Source organism: Malaya genurostris, chromosome 2 (assembly GCF_030247185.1).
Source record: "Malaya genurostris strain Urasoe2022 chromosome 2, Malgen_1.1, whole genome shotgun sequence".
In the NCBI taxonomy this organism is placed as follows: domain Eukaryota; kingdom Metazoa; phylum Arthropoda; class Insecta; order Diptera; family Culicidae; genus Malaya; species Malaya genurostris.
In genome coordinates, this window is record NC_080571.1 from 158,230,600 (window position 1) to 158,252,173 (window position 21,574).

Consider the following 21,574-nt stretch of genomic DNA (forward strand, 5'->3'; position numbering starts at 1 on the left):
TGGAATTGAAATACTCTTCCATTCAGGTAGTGTTTTAAACCATGTGGTAAGTGTATCAGCTCGGCTAGTTCTTTATATGCTGATCTACTCTTTACTATTACGAAAGTACCATCAAAATCACTTTCGTTAGTTTTTTGTTTTGAAAATTTCAGCAGATCAAATTTGATGTCATTGTTATTTATGCATATTTCATACTCTTCGAAATATGAGAGTGCTCCCAAATCTTCCTTTTGGTCCCATCCAAAATCGATGTTTTCTAATCCGTCTATGTGCGGATTCCATTCTGTCTTTTGTTTATTTTTAAATAATGTAAACCTACCTGATTCGTCTTTAAGTTGTTTTGGAGGAGTTGTTTTATTTTCCGCGTCTTTCCGCTTCGCAAGTTCATTGTTCTCCGCTTGCTGCTGTTGACGTTTCTGTTGTCTAGTGACTACTGATATAGGGTGTAAGGACCCGGCCTGCTCAGGTAGTCTCGATAAAAAATCTGCCACAACATTGTCTTTACCTTGTTTGTAGCGAATGTCCATTTCCAATCCTTGTACTTTCAGACGTAAACGCGTTAGGGTTGGCGAAGTTTCTTTTAAATGCCATATTGAAATCAGCGGTCTATGATCAGTGTATACAATAAATCTCTGATTATAAATGAAATGTTTGAAACGGTTCACTGCCCATACGATGGCTAACAACTCTTTTTCAATCGTATGGTACTTTCTTTCAGCACCTACTAGACCTCTGCTTGCATATGAAATTGGCCTATCGATCGATTTTTCATTAGAGAGTACTGCTCCAATGGCGTACTCGCTCGCATCTGTCGTGATCACGAACGTATCTTTATAGTTCGGTCTAACTAATAGTGTGTCAGAAGTTAAAAAATTTCGCAATACGATTGCTTTAACCCCTTCTATCTCATACAGTACCATATTCATTAATCTTTGGAACGTCGACGGGCTGTTACTCAGGCCCATAGGCATTCTTGTGAATTCAAAGTGGCCTTTTGGAGTTGAAAACGCTGTCTTGGCTGCATCTTTTGAGTTAATTGGTACTGGGTAAAACCCTGATTTTAAATTCAAGGTAGAAAAATATTTACTGTTTCCAAGATTATCTAGAATCTCGTCAATTAGTGGCATTGGGTATACAAATGGCTTTGTAACTACAGGGTCCGGCACTCGAAGTGTAACCAACTTCAGACCGCTCGCGCAGCTGACGCACGGGCATCAGCTCTCTAGAAATTTGCTAAATGACAGTTCGGAGTTGTACTGTTTACAAGCGCAAGAAAGCATTTTGCCAAAAGTGAACGCGAAAAAAAATCTTGACTTGAGAAAGCGAAGGAGTTGCTTCGTTTGGCCGAAAGCGGTCAATTTCCGAACATTGTATTTTCTGACGAGAAAATTTTTCCAATTGAGCAATTCGTAAACTCTCAAAACGATAGGGTTTACTTGACCGACCGTTCATACGAGAATTTGAGTCATCGATTGGCCACCAGGAGGCAGCACCCGCAACAGATAATGGTTTGGGCCGCTGTAACCGCAGATGGGCGCTCTCCAATCGTTTTCATCGAGCCTGGCGTCAAGGTAAATACGACATATTATCGGGAAAGTATTCTGGAGGTTGCTTTGAAGCCGTGGGCAGACAAACATTTCGGTGGCAGACCATGGACGTTTCAGCAGGACTCGGCACCGTCTCACAAAGCTCGAGTGAACCAAGAATGGCTGAAAAACAACGTTCCGAACTTAATCACGTCCACACAATGGCTCTCGAATTCACCAGATGCGAATCCAATGGATTATTCTCTTTGGGCTATTTTAGAGAGCAAAGTCCGAACTAAAAGATACACCAGTCTCGAGGCGCTGAAAAAAGTTATTGTCCGCGAGTGGGCCTAAATACCTGCAAGTCACATTCGGCAACTTGCGATTCGTTTTTTGACCGTCTCAAGGCCATAGTCAAGCAAAAGGTGGTCATATCGAGCAAAAGTGAACTGATTCTGAATTTTGTATTATTTTTACACATTTTGTACTTTGAATTAAGTAAAAGTAATTTTTCAAACTAAATTTATGGCCATTTTAATTGGTTACACTTCGAGTGCCGGACCCTGTAAATTTAAAGGCCTGAAGTCTACCACGATTCTGTATTTCTTGTTACTATTTATTCATCGTCCTTCTTGGGAACACATGCATTCCACGGACTTTTGCTAGGCCTTATGATGCCTTGTCTACGCATTTCTTCAATTTCTTCATTAATATGCTTCTTTGTAGCTTCTGGAAATCTGTATTGCCGTTTGTTGATAGGCAAGTTTGACGTGGTCTAAATTTCGTGCACTGCCGCATCAGTGATAGTTAATTTATCCCCCTTCAGATAGAATACATCGCTATATGATGCCATAATTTTCTCTATATCCATAAAATTTTCTCTTTTTAAATGATTCATATTTATTGATTTTAATATTTTATCGGTTCGGTCTCGACCAGATATTTGACCGTATCTTCTATTTTCCGTAAGAATTACGTCTTGATTTGTATCTAAATCAAGGAAACATTTGTCTTCCTCGTCACACTCTCCGCCTATAAAATCTTTTTTTTCTTCATTAGTAATATTAGTTCCACAACGTGGAAGCATACTATCTGAACGATCGTCGTTTTTGTATAACTCATAGTTGCCATGATATGATGCATTAATGTTATCATTTTTACTCACTTCATATCTATTATGCTTTGCTAAACTGCCCTCCAAGACTTCAGCATTAACGATGATTACTTCATTTTTGCCACTCTTTGCATTAGTTTTAATATGCTTTTCGGTTGTCCTGTTTCTACTTGGAGATTTTTTTAATTCAAAACTATTGTTTGCTTTAGTTGCACTGTTTGAAGACATCTTTGGCGTCTCATTACTATCATTTACTTCATTATTTCTTTCATTATTTATGCGGGTGGCTGATTCAATGTTGCACCCATTCTTATCTGCAGCACGCATCCCATAACGCTCAGTTGCGTGTACCTTTTCTTTTTACTGTTAGTGGTATATTTGCTACCTTATTGTGCTCGTTTGGTACACTTAGGCATACGTACTCGAAATTCTGAGTGACATAAATTGTGTATATCTTTAAAAACTCTGCTTCAATGATTCCAGGAATACACAAATATTTTACTATATAAAATCTAACTCTGTAATGAGTTTTTCCAATCATCAACGTAACTTTTACTGACCCAATATTCTGTGATTGAGTTCCTTCAAAGCCTACAATGTATAAATTAGCTTTATAGTTTATTTTCTCTGACCCCATTTTCGCGACAGTATCCCATCTCATTACGTTATAAAATGCTCCAGTATCGAGCAAATATTTAATTTTTTCGTTAGGTGTTCTTACAGCAGCAACTATCACAAATAACTGATTGTTTTTAGCACGCTCTATTTGTAACATTTCGTGAGGCGGCATACCTTCTTGCCATTGCCCCGTATAATTTTTTGTCGTTTCTGTACACGTCGTACCCTGTGAACTCGTGTCAATTTTGAATCTTTGGGAAATGCTCTTTTAACACTCCTTATCAACAGAGTTGGAAATACCGGTTTCGTTACGGCACGGTTTACGTAGTTTCAACATACTTACTTACTCTTATTCTTTCAGTCGTACACCACGCGGGTCTGCTGTATACAAGAGGCGTCTCCATTCAACTCGATTCATGGCTGTTCACCGCCGGCCTCGGTAGCTGCAAAGGGTCCGCAGGTCGTCCTCAATTTGATCGATCCATTTTGCCCGCTGTGCACCTCTTCTTCTTATGCCGGTCGGATCATTATCGAGGATCATTTTAACCGGGTCGTTCTCCGACATTCTAACAACATGCCCGGCCCATCGAAACCGCCCGACTTTGGCCGTTTCGACGAGGGTTGATCCTCCCAGCAACTGGTGTAGTTCATGGTTCATTCGCCTTCTCCACGTACCGTCTTCAATCCGCACTCCGCCAAAGATGGTTCGCAACACCTTCTGTTCAAAAACACCTAGCCCTACGAAAGCATTGTCCAGGACTCGTGCCTGTAGAGGACAACCGGTCTAATCAGCGTTTTGTTAACTTCGTACGAAGGCGAATTTTGCTCGATCGAAGCGTCCTGCGCAGTCCAAAGAAAGCACGACTTCCTGACAACATGCGTCTCTGATTTGCTCTACTGGTGTCATTATCGGCAGTTGCCAGTGAGCCCAAGTACACGAGCTCGTCGATCATTTCGATTTTATCACCGCCAATCAGAACTCGTAATGGGTGGCTGACATTATCTTCTCTGGAGCCCCTGCCTTTCATGTACTTTGTCTTGGATACATTGATATCTAGTCCGATCCGCTTGGCCCCAGCTTTTAGTCCGATGTACGTATCTTCCATCTTCTCAAAGTTGTGTGCTATAATGTCAATATCATCAGCGAAACCAAGTAGCTGGACGGATTTTCTGAAGAAACGTGCCACTCGTGTCTATCATCGCTCTTCTTATCACACCCTCCAAAGCAATGTTGAATAGCAGACACGAAAGGCCATCACCTTGCCGTAGCCCTCTGCGAGTTTCGAAGGGACTCGAGTTTATCCCTGATACTCGAACAACGCACATCACTCGATCCATCGTAGCCTTGACCAATCGTATCAGTTTGTCCGGGAATCTGTAGTCGTGCATGATTTTCCATAGCTGATCCCGATCGATTGTGTCGTAGGCTGATTTGAAATCGATGAATAAGTGATGTGTGGGCACTTTTGCAGCACCTGGCGGATGTCGAACACTTGGTCCGTGGTAGCGCGTTCGGCCATAAATCCTGCCACGTCCCACGAATTCGTTTGCAATCGATGAAATAAGATTTGGGCATAAGATTTGGGAGAGTACTTGTAGGCGGCGTTCAGCACAGTTATCGCGCGGTAATTGCAGCAATCCAGCTTATCGCCCTTTTTGTAGATGGGACACACGATTCCTTCCATCCATTCCTCCGGTAAAATCTTGTCCTCCCAGATCTTGGTAACGACCCAGTGCAGTGCTTTCAATAGTGAATTACCACCGTGTTTTAGTAGCTCGCTTGGTAGGTCAACGCCAGCGGCCATTTTATTTTTCAACCGGCTTACCTCCTCCTCGATTTCTTAGAGGTCTATCGTCCTCCGCACGCGTTCCTAAGTTCGTTTCATCGCCGCTACTTTCGTATTCCGCAACATCGCCATTGAGGTGCTCGTCGAAATACTGCCGCCACCTCTCGATCACCTCACAGTCGTTGGTGAGAAGATGGTGTCATTGCACATATCGGCCTGTGGCACATGGCCTCTGCGCAAACGGTGCACCTTCTCACAGAACTTCCTTGTGTCATTAGCACGGAACAGCTGTTCCATCGCGATCTCGGTCTTCCTGTTGGCGCTTTTTTCTACGAGATACCGAGTTTAATCTGTTCCGCGCCTGTCTGTATCGCTCCTCGTTTGCTCTCGTCCGGTGTTGCAGCTTGCTCGCCCAAGCTGCATTATTCTCGGCCACTAACTCGAACCAGTCGTTCCTTTCCTGCGAAGCCGTTGCTGATGCAGTGTTACCTATGGCAGAACGGATATCTCTCCAGCCATCTTCTAGAGTAGCTGCACCAAACTACTCTTCCGTTGGTAGTGCCACTGCCAACTGCTGCGTGTAATCTTGAGCTACTCCAGCATCCCGCTACTCCAGCGACGTTCGGCTACGACGTTTGGTAGCCACCGTCGAAAGTTTTGAGCGCATGCATACAGCGACCAAGTAGTGGTCCGAATCTTCGCACTGCGGTAGATGCGAACATTGTTGATGTCCGAGAAAAAATTTCCGTCGATCAAAACGTGGTCGATTTGGTATTCGGTTTGTTGGTCAGGTGATCCCCAGGTAACTTTGTGGATATCCTTGCGGGGATATTCCTCGGTTTCCAAGTTTCAACATATATTCTCGTTTGATGCATCCCATGTTCGATTTCGCAACAGTTGTTTCATTCGCAATAAAATGAATACAGGATAGCCAAATAAATGCTAGATGAAAGTTTCATGATAATAATAAGTTTGGATTGTATTCACATTGATATTGTTACTTTGACAGCATTTTATACGCAATAGCAATGCTCCATGCCAAATTAGTTTAAGAATATATTTCACACCACATAGTGATTAGAGCGACAAAATACTTAGTATTACTTCCAGCTGGTTGATACTGATGATGAGGTTTATGATGATGCACAATTTTGATTAAACTAAAAAAACGCTTTTTGATATAAACTTAATTTATGGAAGTAACAGGAGCACGAGGTTTGATCGAACAGCAGGCGAGTTTGAATTGCCATAGCAAAATCTGCACTCCTCCAGGGTAGATGTGAATAGTGAACAAAAATCAATAACAATAACAAATTTTACCAACATATCTTGTGTTGATGTTCCTGTGCTGTCATAGCAATACTGCATATTTTCTTGATAATTCATCGAAGGAATCTTCTTGATAGATTAGACAATATATATATAGAGTCATGATTTGTTATTATATCTTATTTCGTTATTGATGAGGTATGCCAATTTCATTAAGTACAATTGATCCAGTGGTTCCTTTTTCAAATGGAATACAATTGAATAAACTGCATCAGAATCAAGAAATTCCTATGATATACTATTACCAATGCTAGAAAATCAAATTACTGAAAAATTCTTCTTCTATAAATGTTATGCTCTTTCTTTGATGTTACAATGGCAGAATTTTATATTTTGTTGCTTTTATCTCATGCAGACTTTCCAATGATTTTTGATATTTTAACTCTTATTTCAAACTAAATAATGCTATTTTCTATCATTGAGATGTTTGGTTTTAATAATTGGTGTGCAAATCACTTCTACCCGTTCTGCTACTTCTGTGTATGATATTCAAGCTAAAGAGTGTGAATTTATCAGCTGCATGACCTGCTTTATGATTGAACATCTTTTTCTTATCATTATAATTATTGATAATCACAGCATATATATTAATATTATCTGCTGGTTTTATTGATATTACTCCGTCAACATGGTTTTGCTGAATGAATTTTAAATACATCAAGAAGCATGAAATTTCGATGCGACCGAAATTCTTGACTTGAAATTTCGATGCGACCGAAATTTTTGAAATTCTTTTATTCTATGTGTGGTTATTATCCACATCTGCTACCTATCATTAGATTTCCGAAAGTTAAAAAATCCATAATTCCAAGCGATTGGTGCACCCAAACTCATATACATTGACTAAAATTGTCAGTGCATAACTTAAGTTAAACCGTGTGAAGGCATCTTTTTTTTACTCATATAAGGTTTAATAAATTTTGATTTATTAATTTCGCTAATTTACTCGCCCCTCCGTGCACTTTTGCTGATCACAACAGAAATGATTTCCTGCATCACTCATTTCCGAATTTACAAGAAGCTTTTACATCAACAAATCCACGATTTTATATAAAATGTAAACGTTTATTGTGGAGATTTTTTCAGGAAATAGAGCAAACCAGTTATTCGGAGGGATGGTATGAAAGTTCTTCGGAGTTGTGATTCGTTTCTCAGCAACTCAAAGCTGAAAGTTCATTTTATTCAAGTTTATAAGTAAGATATCTTTTCAATTCATTTGCTTACATTTAGTCTTCCTAAAATTTCACTTCCCTCGGAATGTTACGTTTCACTAACGATCGTACGTATTTGCTTCTTGCGCTAATTAATAAAGATATTTTAATAAAGAAATTTATAATTGAATTTACTGTATTACTTGCGGAATAAATATAGATAATCGCCATTCCGATCCACGTTGCTCCAATCAATAATTACCGTCGATTTTATCCGGATCTTGAACAGTCACACCAACTGTCAACTGCACCAGACACTGAATTGGTACAGTGATGCCAGAACATCCCCCCCCTCGTGAAACCGAAGTAATCCTCTAACGCTGATTTTCGGGTTCACATAGCTCCATCACAGCTAGTTTTATAACCGGTCTTTTTAGTTTACCGGTCGCGGTCTGAACGATTGCTTGACGCACTCGGCCGTCTGTTCCTTTGATTACTGCTTCCACCTTGCTTCGAATCCACGATCTCCTTTGACCCTCCGCTACGTACACCAAGTCGCCGATTTCTACCGGACGCGTATCGTTGATCCATTTCGACCTCTTATTCATAGTGGGGAAATATTCCTTTAACCAACGGGACCAGAGCCAATCTGTCAGGTACTGTGATCTATGGTAGCTACTTCTTAATGCTTCAGCTAGTCGAACTGGAAGACGCAAAGGATCATGTACCCCGGCCGAGCTACCAAGGAGGAAATGATTCGGTGTAAGGGCTTCTCCTTCATATACACCTTGAGCCATGTAAGTTAAGGGACGTGTGTTTATAAAGCTTTCCGATTCTGCTAGAACTGTGAGTAGGATTTCATCAGTCAGTTTCCGACCATCATCGAGCGCTCCCATTACTGCTTTCACACTCCTAACCATACGCTCCCACACGCCGCCCATGTGTGGCGCCGAGGGCGGGTTGAAGAGCCACTTAGTTCTCGCATTGGTGAAAGTTTCAGAACATCCCTCGTTAATTTTGTTTATTTGTTCTTTCAGTTGACGGCTTTCTCCAACGAAATTTGTTCCGTTGTCAGAAAAAATCTCTATAGGTGGGCCTCTTCTACAAACAAATCGTCGAATCGCTTGTATACAAGAGTCGGTAGTTAAATCGTACGCAAGTTCGAGATGAACGGCTCTAACCACTAAGCAAGTGAATAATACCACATATCGCTTTTCTTTGCGTCTTCCAATTGTTACTTCCAGGGGTCCAAGATAGTCAACTCCGACATAACTAAACGTAGGGCGTTAAACGTTGCTCAGGAAGTGGAGCCATTCGCGGGAAGTTAGGTTTGCATTTCTTTATTTTGCATGCCTGACACGTTCGGAAAATCTTATCCACAGTTGGTCGTAAATGTGCAATTTCAAACCGCTGTCGTACTTCATTAACAACCGTTTCTTTATTCAAATGTCCGAATCGACGATGATAGTGATCCAACAGTTTAAGAGTAAATATATGATCTTTGTGTAATATAATTGGAAATCGAGCATCGAAGGTTGCATAGTTTGCATTCGCAGTTCGGCCTTCCATTCTTAACACGCCGTACTCGTCGGCAAACGGAGAAAGTTTATTGAGATCACTGGATGGATCTAGTCTGTGCCAGGTTTCGGGTGGTTTTTCGCGGTTATTCAGCAAGATCTTTACCTCATCGGGATAGTAATCACTTTGCACAATACGCCACAAGTATCGCTCTGCCTTAATGTATTCTTCTTGATTCAGATTGGCCCTCACGAACGGTACTTGACGCTGCAAATATTGCAGTTGCTTCTTTGTAGGATTCAACACTTCTATGGGTAGCCCTGCTACATGCCGTCGACAGTTGGAGATGAACCTATAAACAAGCGCTATGGTACGCACTAGAACATTCCATTTAGATATTCTGTTGACGTCTATCAAACTCTCTGGTAGTGCTATATGATGAAGGAGGAAGGTTGCACGCAATTCTTCGGTCGTCTCTTGAATTACTCCAGTTTGACTCGGCCAAAACTGCTTCGTGAGGTACAGGAAAGGTACTCCATTGAACCATCTTCCTTCCGAATCTGGCTCAGTATCTCGACACCATTTCGTTAAACCATCGGCCACATTATCTTTCGAGGAGACCCATCGCCAATCATCTAGATTAGTGAGCGTGAGAATTTCTCCCACTCTATAAGCAACGTACTGCTTGTATTTTCTATGGTCTGACCGGATCCATGAAAGTACTACAGTCGAGTCAGCCCAAAGATAAGTTTCACGAATCTCGAAGGTGTGGTAATCGATCACAGACCTTTTCAGTCTCGCTCCCAACATAGCTGCTTGTAACTCTAGTTTGGGTATAGACAAGTTTTTGAGTGGAGCTACTTTACTTTTCACCATTACAAGCCTACATACCACCTTATCTCCATCGACTATTCTAAAATATGCTGCGCACCCGTATCCTGATTCACTCGCATCAGTGAAAATATGAAGCTGAATAGATTTCAATGCATTGCTATTGGCGGTTGCGAAGTAGTATCGAGGAATTTGTAGCGTTCCCATCTTTGGAAGAAGTTTCGTCCACTGATGCCACTTCTCGTTTTCTGCATCTCGTATCTCCTCGTCCCATTGTATTCCGGATCTCCAAAGATCCTGAATTAAGATTCTTCCATGTATTAGAAATGAGGCCAGTAATCCCAGTGGATCGTACAGACTCATAATGCACCTAAGCGCCATTCTCTTCGAAGGTCGAAGAGTTCCGTTGGCGTACGGGGACAGATCGGTATGAAAATTTGTTGGAAAATGTGAACACGTCGCCTCGTGGATCCCACATCATTCCTAAAACGCGCTCCCAACCTCCGTCCGGTTCACTGGTCAACGATAGTGGATTTTGACACGCAATTTCATTGAGTCCTTTCAAAACCTCAACACTATTGCTAACCCAATGTCTCATTTCGAACCCCGCTCTCGCGTGAATTTTTCTGACTTGTATCGCTCGTTCAATTGCTTCTGTTACTGTATCAGTACTATCATAATAGTCATCCATGTACGTTTTGGATTTAATAGCAGATGCTGCTTCGGGGAACTCGTGGGCTGACTCATCAGCATTCAGATGCATGATATATTGGGCGGAGCATGGAGAACATGTAGCTCCGAAAGTGGCAACGTCCATTAAGTATACATCAGGTGGTTGATTAGGGTCGAACCGGAAGAGAAATCGTTGAGAGTGTTTGTCTTCGGGTTTGATTCGGATTTGATGAAACATCTCTCTGATATCTCCCCCGAATCCGACTCGTCTTTCACGGAATTTGCATATAACTGATGGTAGCGAAGTGAGTAAATCGGGCCCTTTCAATAATTGGGAGTTCAGTGACACGCCATCAACTTGTGCAGCTGCATCCCAAACTAGGCGCTTTTTGTCTGGTTTTTTTGGGATGGATGACCACGTTAAGTGGCAGATACCATATTCGATTCGGATCGGCAACCACACGCTCATCATCGGTGATTTGGTGAGCGTAACCTTTACGAATATATTCCTGTATTTGCTGATGTACGTTGTCACGGAGCTTTTGGTTCTTTGAAAGTTTGTTTTCTAAAGATATTAGTCTTCTCATCGCCATGACTCTATTATCAGGAAAAGAAACACTGTCTGTTTTCCATAAAAGTCCACATTCGAATCCTCCGTTTAAACGAACTGTTGTTTTCCTCAATATTTCTCGAGCTCTTTTATCCTCGATCGGTTCTGGCAGTTGAGCTAGAGATACCCCCACATCCTCTAAAACAAATCGCTGCCGGATCATTTCATTTAATTGTTCATCTGCTTGGCATTTGCACGAATGGGTGTTGATATTTCCATAGTTGGACCTTTCTGCACCATTGGGACCATACACTGCCCAACCCAAAAGTGACTTTACCGCAATGGGTTCTTCTGGACCGCCGATACGACTTTCGATCGGAGAAAACAACCCCAAATTATCTAAGCCTATAAGCGCTTTAGGCACTGCGTCCAAGTACATTGACACGGGAACTCCTTTGAGATGGGCAAATCGTTGAACTAAACAGTCTATCGGTAGACTCTGTTTTGGTAAATTTAAGCTGCTGACTGTATGAACGGACTTCAGTGTATACTGCTGCTGCTGACCTTTTCCTGCAATTTTAATATCCGCACATTTAGAAGATACTTCATTTCGCACAAAATTTGACGTCCACACTAGTTGCAATGGATTTGATTCTCCGGTTATACCTAGGCTGTGGAATACACTTGATTCCGCTAACGTTAAAGACGACCCTTCGTCGAGAAACCCAAACGTGTGGAGAATACGACTGCGGTGAAATAATGTAATGAGTAGTACTCTAAAAATTATCGTTCTGTCCTTTTGCCCGTGAGCGTGACATCCTGACGAGGTAGTATGTACATTCGTTTCTGGCCGGTGAAGTAACGGATGGTGCCGAGCTCGGCAGCTCCCGACGTTGCATTTATATCTCGACCTACATGGCCACGCAGCATGATCATACAGGCAAACATTGCATAATTTATGATGAACAACTGCTCTGAGCCGTTCTTCCAAGTTCATTTGTCTGAACCTTTCGCAATTTCGAACTCGGTGGTCCTTTCTCCCGCATATAGGACAAGGATACCTCTCTGTTTCACCACTCGTTCGTTCGTTTTTATCACTGTGCATGTGAAGATTACTCTTCTCCTTCGATTTGGCTTTATCGGTTTTTGAAAACTCGCCCTTCGGTTGTAATAAGGTGGTGACTTCGCTTGCATCTACCACTAACATATCCATGAACTTGCCGAAGTGCTTCAGCGACGGTTTTTTGAATGTTCTCTTAAATCGCACCCATTCCAATTTTATAGCTGCTGGGAGCTTCTCCACGAGTTCATCAAGTAGTATTGGATTTGTGAGGTGGCCTTCTAGCTTCGCCGCTTCTAAGTGGTCACAAAGCTGCTGTACGGTAATTCCGAAGCTAATAAGAGTATCAAGACGTTCGGGCTTTGGCGATTCCACACGACGTGCCTTTGCTAGCAATGTTTTTACTAATAATTCCGGCCGTCCGTACAGCCGTCGTAAAGTATCTATTATAGACGGTACGAGATGAGGAAACATCAGTTTTGAAATAACTGCTTCGCGTGCAACACCACACAGACTTTCTCGTAGCCTTATCAAGTTTTCTATATTTGTAAAGCCACAAGCTTCGTTGGCGGTTTCATAACTACTCAGAAATATCGGCCAATCCTCTGCTTCGCCAGAAAACATTGGCAGCCTTTTAGGCCAGATTTGCCTCACCGCTATTTGATTCCTGTTTGGTCCTACTAAACGTTCATAATTTCGTACTCGTGTACGTCTTTCGCCTTTCTCGGAGCCACACGAAGCGTAATCCGATTGTGAGGATTGTTTGTCAGAATCGTGTTCTTCTCCCTTAAGTTGGTCATCCATCCATTCTTTCGTCTTTCTGTTTCCATCGACCTCACTGACAGATATGTCTTCATCATCGCTATCTATTTGATATTCCAATTCACTTTTCTCCTTAAGGTACCTTTCGAATGCTGCTATTCGTTTAGCTCTAAGAACACGCTCCTTTTCCTGGAGCACCTTTTCCTCTTCCAAACGCGTTTGTTCTTCTGCCAGTTTTTGCTCTTCCAGTTGCCGCTCTTCCTCTAATCGCTGCAGCGCTTGCCGCGCTCGAAGGCGTGTACTGGAGACGATAGATTTGTCTTCGACGTTCGATATTTTCGGTATATCGGAATTTTTCTTCGGTGTAAATTCACTGCTCTTGGGAGTCACCTCTGGCAGGTCAGCGTCATTTACTTTCCCGGGAATTGTTAACTGTTGTCCACTACGATTACTCTGATTGCCGACGCTACCATCCGGCTTTAACGATTTCTTCGTTGCTTTCTTCTTTGTTGCTCCCGTGCTCGAAGCCGGTGGTTTTGATACTAATGAACACTTCCAACATTTCCAAGGACGATTTTCCACTCCCGGGGTTACACCCGCGCAAGAGTAATGGTACCATGCACTACACGCATCGCACGCTACCATTCCTATGTCTGCTGAGTTAGGCCGACCGCAATCGCACGCTCCTAAATCATCCATAGTGGAATAAATCTTTGAGATTATTCGGAGGGATGGTATGAAAGTTCTTCGGAGTTGTGATTCGTTTCTCAGCAACTCAAAGCTGAAAGTTCATTTTATTCAAGTTTATAAGTAAGATATCTTTTCAATTCATTTGCTTACATTTATTCTTCCTAAAATTTCACTTCCCTCGGAATGTTACGTTTCACTAACAATCGAACGTATTTGCTTCTTGCGCTAATTAATAAAGGTATTTTAATAAAGAAATTTATAATTGAATTTACTGTATTACTTGCGGAATAAATATAGATAATCGCCATTCCGATCCACGTTGCTCCAATCAATAATTACCGTCGATTTTATCCGGATCTTGAACAGTCACACCAACTGTCAACTGCGCCAGACACTGAATTGGTACAGTGATGCCAGAACACCAGTAATATAATTAGGTATTTCAAAAAAGCGCTCGTCGAAAATATTTGACGTCACATTCCAACATTCCTGACCCTATGTGCGGGGTTGGGAATCGAACCCAGGTGGGCTGCGTGAAAGGGTATCGACTTACCCATCACGCTATACCCCTTCCCAATAAAAATCCACTATTTATTAGAAGAGCGATAGTATTCAAACAAATTTTGTTTTCTACTTCTTTTATTGAAAAGTTTGCGTTCTTTCATAAAATCGAGTCGAAAAACTTAAAAAATGCAAAATGCGGAATATTTTCCAAAAATCATTATGTTATTTTTGTAAAAATAAACATTTTTTCGTTTGTTACTCTCCCATCTTTACTCATATTGCAATAAACTTCATCATTTGTAAGTTATCAGGAAATAAACATATTAGGATGAGCCTTTTTGGAAACAATTCATGTTTTCAAGATAAAATGATTTTTTTTCAGTATTTACATTCTCCACACAGGTTTAATCATTGTCTGAAACATTAGTGAAGGCTCCAAATCAATCGCGAAATTAAAAAAAATACACAAGTTTTTTACCAAAAAAACGATTTTTTTCGGTCCGTAGCGAATGGTGCATCAAGTCAAGGATGGCTTTTATCGTATCAAAGAATGCTCACTCGCAACTCTTCCACGATTAAATCGGTGCCATCAAAGAGAATCGGAAATCATCGCAATAACAAAAAAAACCGGCATGGTACATTTAACATAGAATAGACACTAGTGCGAGAGCGAATTTCTCTCGGTGAACCGTCTGAGAATCAACGGCTAGCACGCTGCTGTGGGGATTCTCTCTGAAGCAACAAACGGTCGCTTATTCTCGTTTCGCGATCCGATTCTGTATGGGCAGTGGATAATTGCGATAGAATCATTTTACTATTGCCGCTTATTCTAACTATGTGCTTATAACCTTTGTATAATTTGTGTCTATGAAAATGTATGTGAATGCTCCACACAAGGGTTTTTAAATATTGCAACCTAGTATGTGAAACATCAAGTCGAATCATCGATTCCATTTTCTGCGATAATTGTCAACTTGCGATTCTCTCTTGGTAAATTCCACACAGCGGCGATCATTATCAGACTGAAATTTTTTTTAAGGGCCATGAAATACTCAGAGTATGAAGTGTTGCGAAGAAATGTAGAAAAATTCTCTCCAGGTTCATGCATTGAGAGACTCGAATTCTTGTAGCATCTTCTACCGGATTGAAAATGTTGTATACAATATAGATAAAAATCGAGCAGCTTCTGTCAAATTTTCAGCAATGCATCCAGTCACGTACTCAGAGGAGGGGCCAGAGGGGCCCTGGCCCCTCCCGAAATCAAAAACATATAATTATTTAAAATGTCTCAGACATGTGTTACAGAAATAACAAGACAGTAAACGTCTTCAGTAACATTATTTTTGAAACTTTGGGCCCCTCCCGAAATTAAATCCTGGGTACGGGCCTGACTGCATCAAGTAGCTTTTAGGTGGATCGAATATTTTTTCAACATTATCAAGATGGAAATACATTCAGAGACCTTAAATTATAAATAAAAAATCATCCAGCTGACGTTTATCGACGTATTTATGGTTTTTATTAACTTTTGTATGGAGAGGCATCACTGTGCGAGGGTTCAAATGATACATAAGTAATCGCAGAGTACTCGATCTTGAGTTTATCTTTGCTAGAACGGCTGCTTGAATGCAAGATTAAAACGAAGTAAATGCTCGTTTTTACCCTCACGGCTTAGTATCCGTATTGCATTAACCAAAACAAATAAATAATAGGCTTTAATACATTTAATATATACAACCTTTGCATTTTGTAATCCTTTGATATGCACAATACGTAAAGTACAAAATATTACATTTTTATTCCTTAGGTGAAGCATCCCAAAGGCTATAAAGTGAATAAAGAATTCGAAGAAAGCGTTTTGCAGACTAATAAAATCGACAGGAAAAGATAAAGTCAAGCATTTTGTATCACATTGCGATTAGATTAAGGTGAGTTAACGTTGTTGAATGTGAACTGGTTTCTTCAATAAAATTCGCCCTACGGATCAGACTATATTCTTACTTTTTATGTTTTATCACAACCAAAACCTAAATTGTCTTCCAAATGGACTGAGTAATAAATTTTTACTCAACTGCACGTTCAAACCGATAGGCATTACAAATGTAAACGGATTTCCGCTCTCTGGATGTGTTACTTAAAAATCGACGATGATAAAGGTAGGAATGTTTGTTGATTCGTTGCTTATGTCTGAATTCAATCCACCTACCAGTGAGATGGTACCTTTTTTAATCTATCCGCATGTATTTTTTGCATTAACATTCATCGGTGATTTAGTTCTCATGACATTATTTTAATGACCGTCGTCTCAAGCGCAATTTGAGATTTCAATCGGATCGAATTATATTTTAAGCGTGTAACAATCAATTGAACATTCCATGAGATGTTGAAGTAAATTCCACTTTAGAGTTTTTCGCCATTATTTACGGTTCTTCCAGAGCCGGAATTCAGCAACCAGCATAACCCACAAAGATTCGTATGGCCATAAATTAATATTAAAAACTCATCATCCTGTAATTCTAGAATCGGAATTCAGAATTGGATAAAATTCATTAATTTTGTATGGGATCTGTATGATAGCACAACTGATGTTAACTGAGCGGATTACCGTTAGCCATGCACGTCACACCCACCGGTAACGCAATGATCAAAGAATGATAACTAACCACAAAATAGCTACCAGCCTCGGCACGATGGTTCCCCACCAGATAATGTGCACATCACAATAACCGGTGTTAGTTCTCTCACGAAGGACCACGGCACACTCAATGAATCACTGCATCGACAAGGTCAACTCTTACAAGGTGGAAAGATTCTCAAATAATTTCTTCCAGAATATCGAAACACTTTGCAATTCTCAATGATTCATTGAGTAAATAAATAAACGATATCCTTAGAGGTAGTTCCGCTGCGCAATTGCAACAAAAGCTATGTACTTCACCTGGCATTCAGGCAAATAGCGATCACAAACAGGCACAAACACGCTCAATGCGTGTGCCGCACACGGAGAGGACGCGTCTGTATACTAGTAGCTGTGAAGCTACCTCTGATCGCCCTGTTGAGCAGCTAGGATTCTCCTTTCGCTGTCGGCTGGACCTTTCATTCCCCAGTTAATGAATAGATTAGGATTTCATTCAGGTTTTATTTCCGATCTTCACTTGACAATGGTTAAAAAACAGAATGAATAGTAATGCCTATCGTTAGCGTTTATATAGTAATGTTCTAACACACACAACCAATCAGCGCGCAGCAGCAATGCGCAATAAGGAATAGTTCAATGACATCATCGCTCGAAACGCGAGCTTCGTGTACATACTCCCGCCGGTTGGAATATCATTCCAAATTCGAAGTCTTTGACTCATTGACTCACCCGGAATCGAGCAGGGCACGCAACTTGATAACCTTTCCACTTTTCGATACCACGTTCACTAAAGCAGTCATCAAAAGCACTCGCTGTTGAACATGCAGTTGTTGGAACATGCAGTACTGACATCATCATTTGCGCCAGCTGATACTACTGGAGTTTTTGTTTCTTGCAAATTGGAGTCACTGCTTCAAATCTGATTTTGGCACCAGCTCGAAATGTAGCAACGTATGATGCTTCTTGGAACACTTGAAGCATGATTTTTCTGACGGGCAGGTTTTTATTTGATGGCCCTTTCGAAGGCAATTGAAACAAAGGCCGTTTTGCTTTGCCTTTGTTACACGTTGTTCAACGTTCATACTCAAAAACGATGGGCCCTTATAATTAGAATGGCATCCCGTGAAGATTTCACACACGTTCTCCGATGACTTGGATGTTGCTGCATGGGCGTTTCTCGGTGTTGAGTTATACTTTGATATTGTAGCAGGTTTGACAGTTGACTTCGATGTGGACGTCTTATCTGCTTCATCTTTCAAGGACCTGACAGTAACCTCTAAGAAATTTCATAGATTCTTCAAAATAAGGTAGCTCTCCGTGATGTAATGTCTGCTCCCACTGTTTACGCGTTTCTCCATCTAAACACATAGTAAGTAATTTCACTATAATACCATCTGTACCATCACTATAATACCAGCTGTACCATCGATCTCTTGCTCCATGAATCGCAATCCCTCTACATGTCGATTACAAGTATCGACGAGATTTCTCAGTTCTCTGTGATTTTGTTTCGAGATTGGTTTCAACGCTGGTAGACCAGAAATATGCATGTCAATGATCACTCTTGGATTTTCGTAACGTTCTTCCAAAAATTGCTAGGCTCGTTCGAAATTGTTGTCGTTTATAATTCTAGCATCCAGAATTCCATAAGCTTCCCCAATTAACGCTTTATCTAAGTACTGCAATTTGGTTGCATCTGAATCGCCACACTTGCCGACAAGGTCACTAAAAAGAGCCTTTAACTTAGGCCAGTTTTCATACTTCCATCAAATGTTGGAATCGGCGTTTTCAAAGGTTGTTGCGTGACTATAACTTGGGGAGCTCCGTTAGCATTCGGTGGTGGATCAGCACGGAAGAAATCTAGCAACTGGTTTAGTTTCACTAATGCATCAGTATGCAACTCATCAAACTCATCTAATTTAGCATCCTGTTCTTCGGTGTTTTCACTAGTACAAAGAGCCATTACTTGATTTGATTTCTTTTCAAACGTCTTCAACTGTGAAAGACTTATTGCTGTAGGTTAATCAACAGCTTCAGTTAGTTTCTGAACTATCACTGTAACATGCGCCTTCACTTGGCCTCGCTGGTGGATTATTTGTTTCAATTGGGCCATGATTGTCACTTCACTATTTAGTTCACTCGAATTTAAAACGGTCACAAATTTTCACAAATTGTATGTATCACTCTAGTTACAATCCGGCTCGAAGGACCAAATGTATGATTGCTCAACTGATGTTCATTGAGCGGATTACCGGTCGCCATGCACGTCACACCCACCGGTAACGCAATGATCGAAGAATGATAGCTAACCACAAAATAGCTACCAGCCTCGGTACGATGATTCCCCACCAGATAATGTGCACATCACAATTACCGGTGTTAGTTCTCTCACGAAGGACCACGGCACACTCAATGAATCACTGCATCGACAAGGTCAACTCTTACAAGGTGGAAAGATTCTCAAATAATTTCTTCCAGAATATCGAAACTCTTTGCAATTCTCAATGATTCATTGAGTAAATAAATAAACGATACCCTTAGAGGTAGTTCCGCTGCGCAATAGCAACATAAGCTATGTACTTCACCTGGCATTCAGGCGAATAGCGATCACAAACAGGCACAAACACGCTCAATGCGTGTGCCGCACACGGAGGGGACGCGTCTGTATACTAGTAGCTGTGAAGCTACATTTGATCGCCCTGTTGATCAGCTAGGATTCTCCTTTCGCTGTCGGCTGGACCTTTCATTCCCCAGTTAATGAATAGATTAGGATTTCCTTCAGGTTTTATTTCCGATCTTCACTTGACAGTGGTTAAAAACAGAATGAATAGTAATGCCTATCGTTAGCGTTTATATAGTCATGTTCTAACACACACAACCAATCAGCGCGCAGCAGCAATGCGCAATAAGGAATAATGCGCAATAAGGATTAGTTCGATGACATCATCGCTCGAAACGTGTGCATCGCCTACAGAATCCTTTAATTTGAATTTTTGTTTTTGAAATTCGATTTGGCCTGTTTTGAGAAAACGATTGAGCTGTGGGATACGATTCAATAATGGAACCGGAATTCGAAAATCGGTGAAGCCGAAGTCAGTTAAATTCAGCTGAGGAGCTGTCTAGTTTAGTAGTGCGAACTAACTGAAATAAGTATATTTGGTTATCGACTATTAAATTTGCAAACCCGATAAATCCGAACATTTGAAATGAACATTTTTAAACTAATTATAATGTATCCCTCTAAACCGGAAGTTGGATCTGACTAAAAAGCAAAATGTTTCATAGGATCCTATGATCTCTCAATTGAATCTTAGATCTGTACAACCATCTGCGAGAAAAATGAGTTACATTATTTTAATTTTGTTTCACAGTTCCGGAACCAGAAGTCGGATCTAAATGTAATTCAGTAACCTAGTTTGGGAGCATACGACCTTTCGCATGAATCTGAGTTTGTAGAACACGGTTGAGTCATCTCCGAGAAAATTGAGTGAAATTATTTGTCACACACGCATTTGCTGATCTCGACGAACTGATTCGAATGGTATATGGGTGTTATATTCTTTCATCATTGATTGCTGTAAGTAGTTTAAAACAATATAATTATGGAATTACTTTCAACTCGAAAATGCTGCCATCATCTATTTTACATATGTCATATTCGAACGTTTTGTTGCCAAAAACGAACTATGCTAAAATCAGTCCGAGGCAAAATGTTATGAAAAAGGATGCTGTACACAGCCTTTTTGTTATTTAGAATCAATTATATGCAACAGTATAAATGTGTTTCACGTTGCTCCCAGTGGTTAAGTGGTTAGGTAAATTGAATACATGGGTTGGTGGAAGGAGTGGTAAACGAGCGTAAACGAACGACGGGGGTGGTAAACGAGCGTAAACGAATCAGCATGTGGATCTGATTAGTTATCAAAAAGATGGTGGAAGACAGATAAAAACGACGAGGTTTGAATCGGCATGTAGATCTAATTAGTGATAGAAACCCTGTTTTAATCCACCTAGTGGTGTAATGATGCATTTCTCTTATCAATACAGTTCGGCTGAAAAGTTCGTATCGTTTTTTTTTTTTTGCCAAAATTCGTTTTTATTATTCAACATAATTGTCATCAGAGGCGATACAGCGATTATAGCGATCTTCTAACTTTTCGATACCATTTTTGTAGTACGATTTGCCCTTTACCTCAAAATAGGCCTCAGTTTCAGCGATTACCTCTTCATTGCTTCTAAATTTTTTACCAACGAGCATTCTCTTGAGGTCTGAGAACAGGAAAAAGTCACTGGGGGCCAAATCTGGAGAATACGGTGGATGAGGGAGCAATTCGAAGCCCAATTCGTTCAATTTCAGCATGGTTAGCATCGACTTGTGACACGGTGCATTGTCTTGATGAAACAAAACTTTTTTCTTCTTCAACGGACGCCATAACCTTACCGGCCGATTGTTGAGTCTTTCCACGCTTTGGGTTCGGTTCATCGCGTGCAGTCCACTCAGCTGACTGTCGATTGGACTCCGGAGTGAAGTGATGGAGCCATGTTTCGTCCATTGTTATATATCGACAAAAAAATCGTTTTTATTTCGATATAACAGCTCCAAACACTGCTCAGAATCATCAATTCGTTGTTGTTTTTGATCGATTGTGAGCTCACGCGGCACCCATTTTGCACAAAGCTTCCTCATATCCAAATATTCGTGAATAATATGTCCAACACGTTCCTTTGATATCTTTAGGGTGTCAGCTATCTCGATCAACTTCACTTTACGGTCATTGAAAATCATTTTGTGGATTTTTTTCACGTTTTCATCGGTAAAAGCCT

The 21,574-nt window shown here is 40.8% G+C and overlaps 1 protein-coding gene across 4 annotated transcripts in view; it reads left to right on the forward strand.

The window, feature by feature from the left end:
- Positions 1 to 16,104, forward strand: part of LOC131430372 (myosin light chain kinase, smooth muscle-like) — a 1,014,414-nt gene extending 998,310 nt beyond the window's left edge. For all 4 annotated transcript variants that reach the window (XM_058595295.1, XM_058595297.1, XM_058595296.1 and 1 more), the window contains one exon: positions 15,920 to 16,104. In XM_058595295.1, coding sequence (XP_058451278.1) covers positions 15,920 to 16,003 — 84 coding nt within the window. In that variant the 3' untranslated portion in view covers positions 16,004 to 16,104. The remainder of the gene's footprint in view (positions 1 to 15,919) is intronic.
- The last annotated feature ends 5,470 nt before the right edge of the window (positions 16,105 to 21,574 follow it).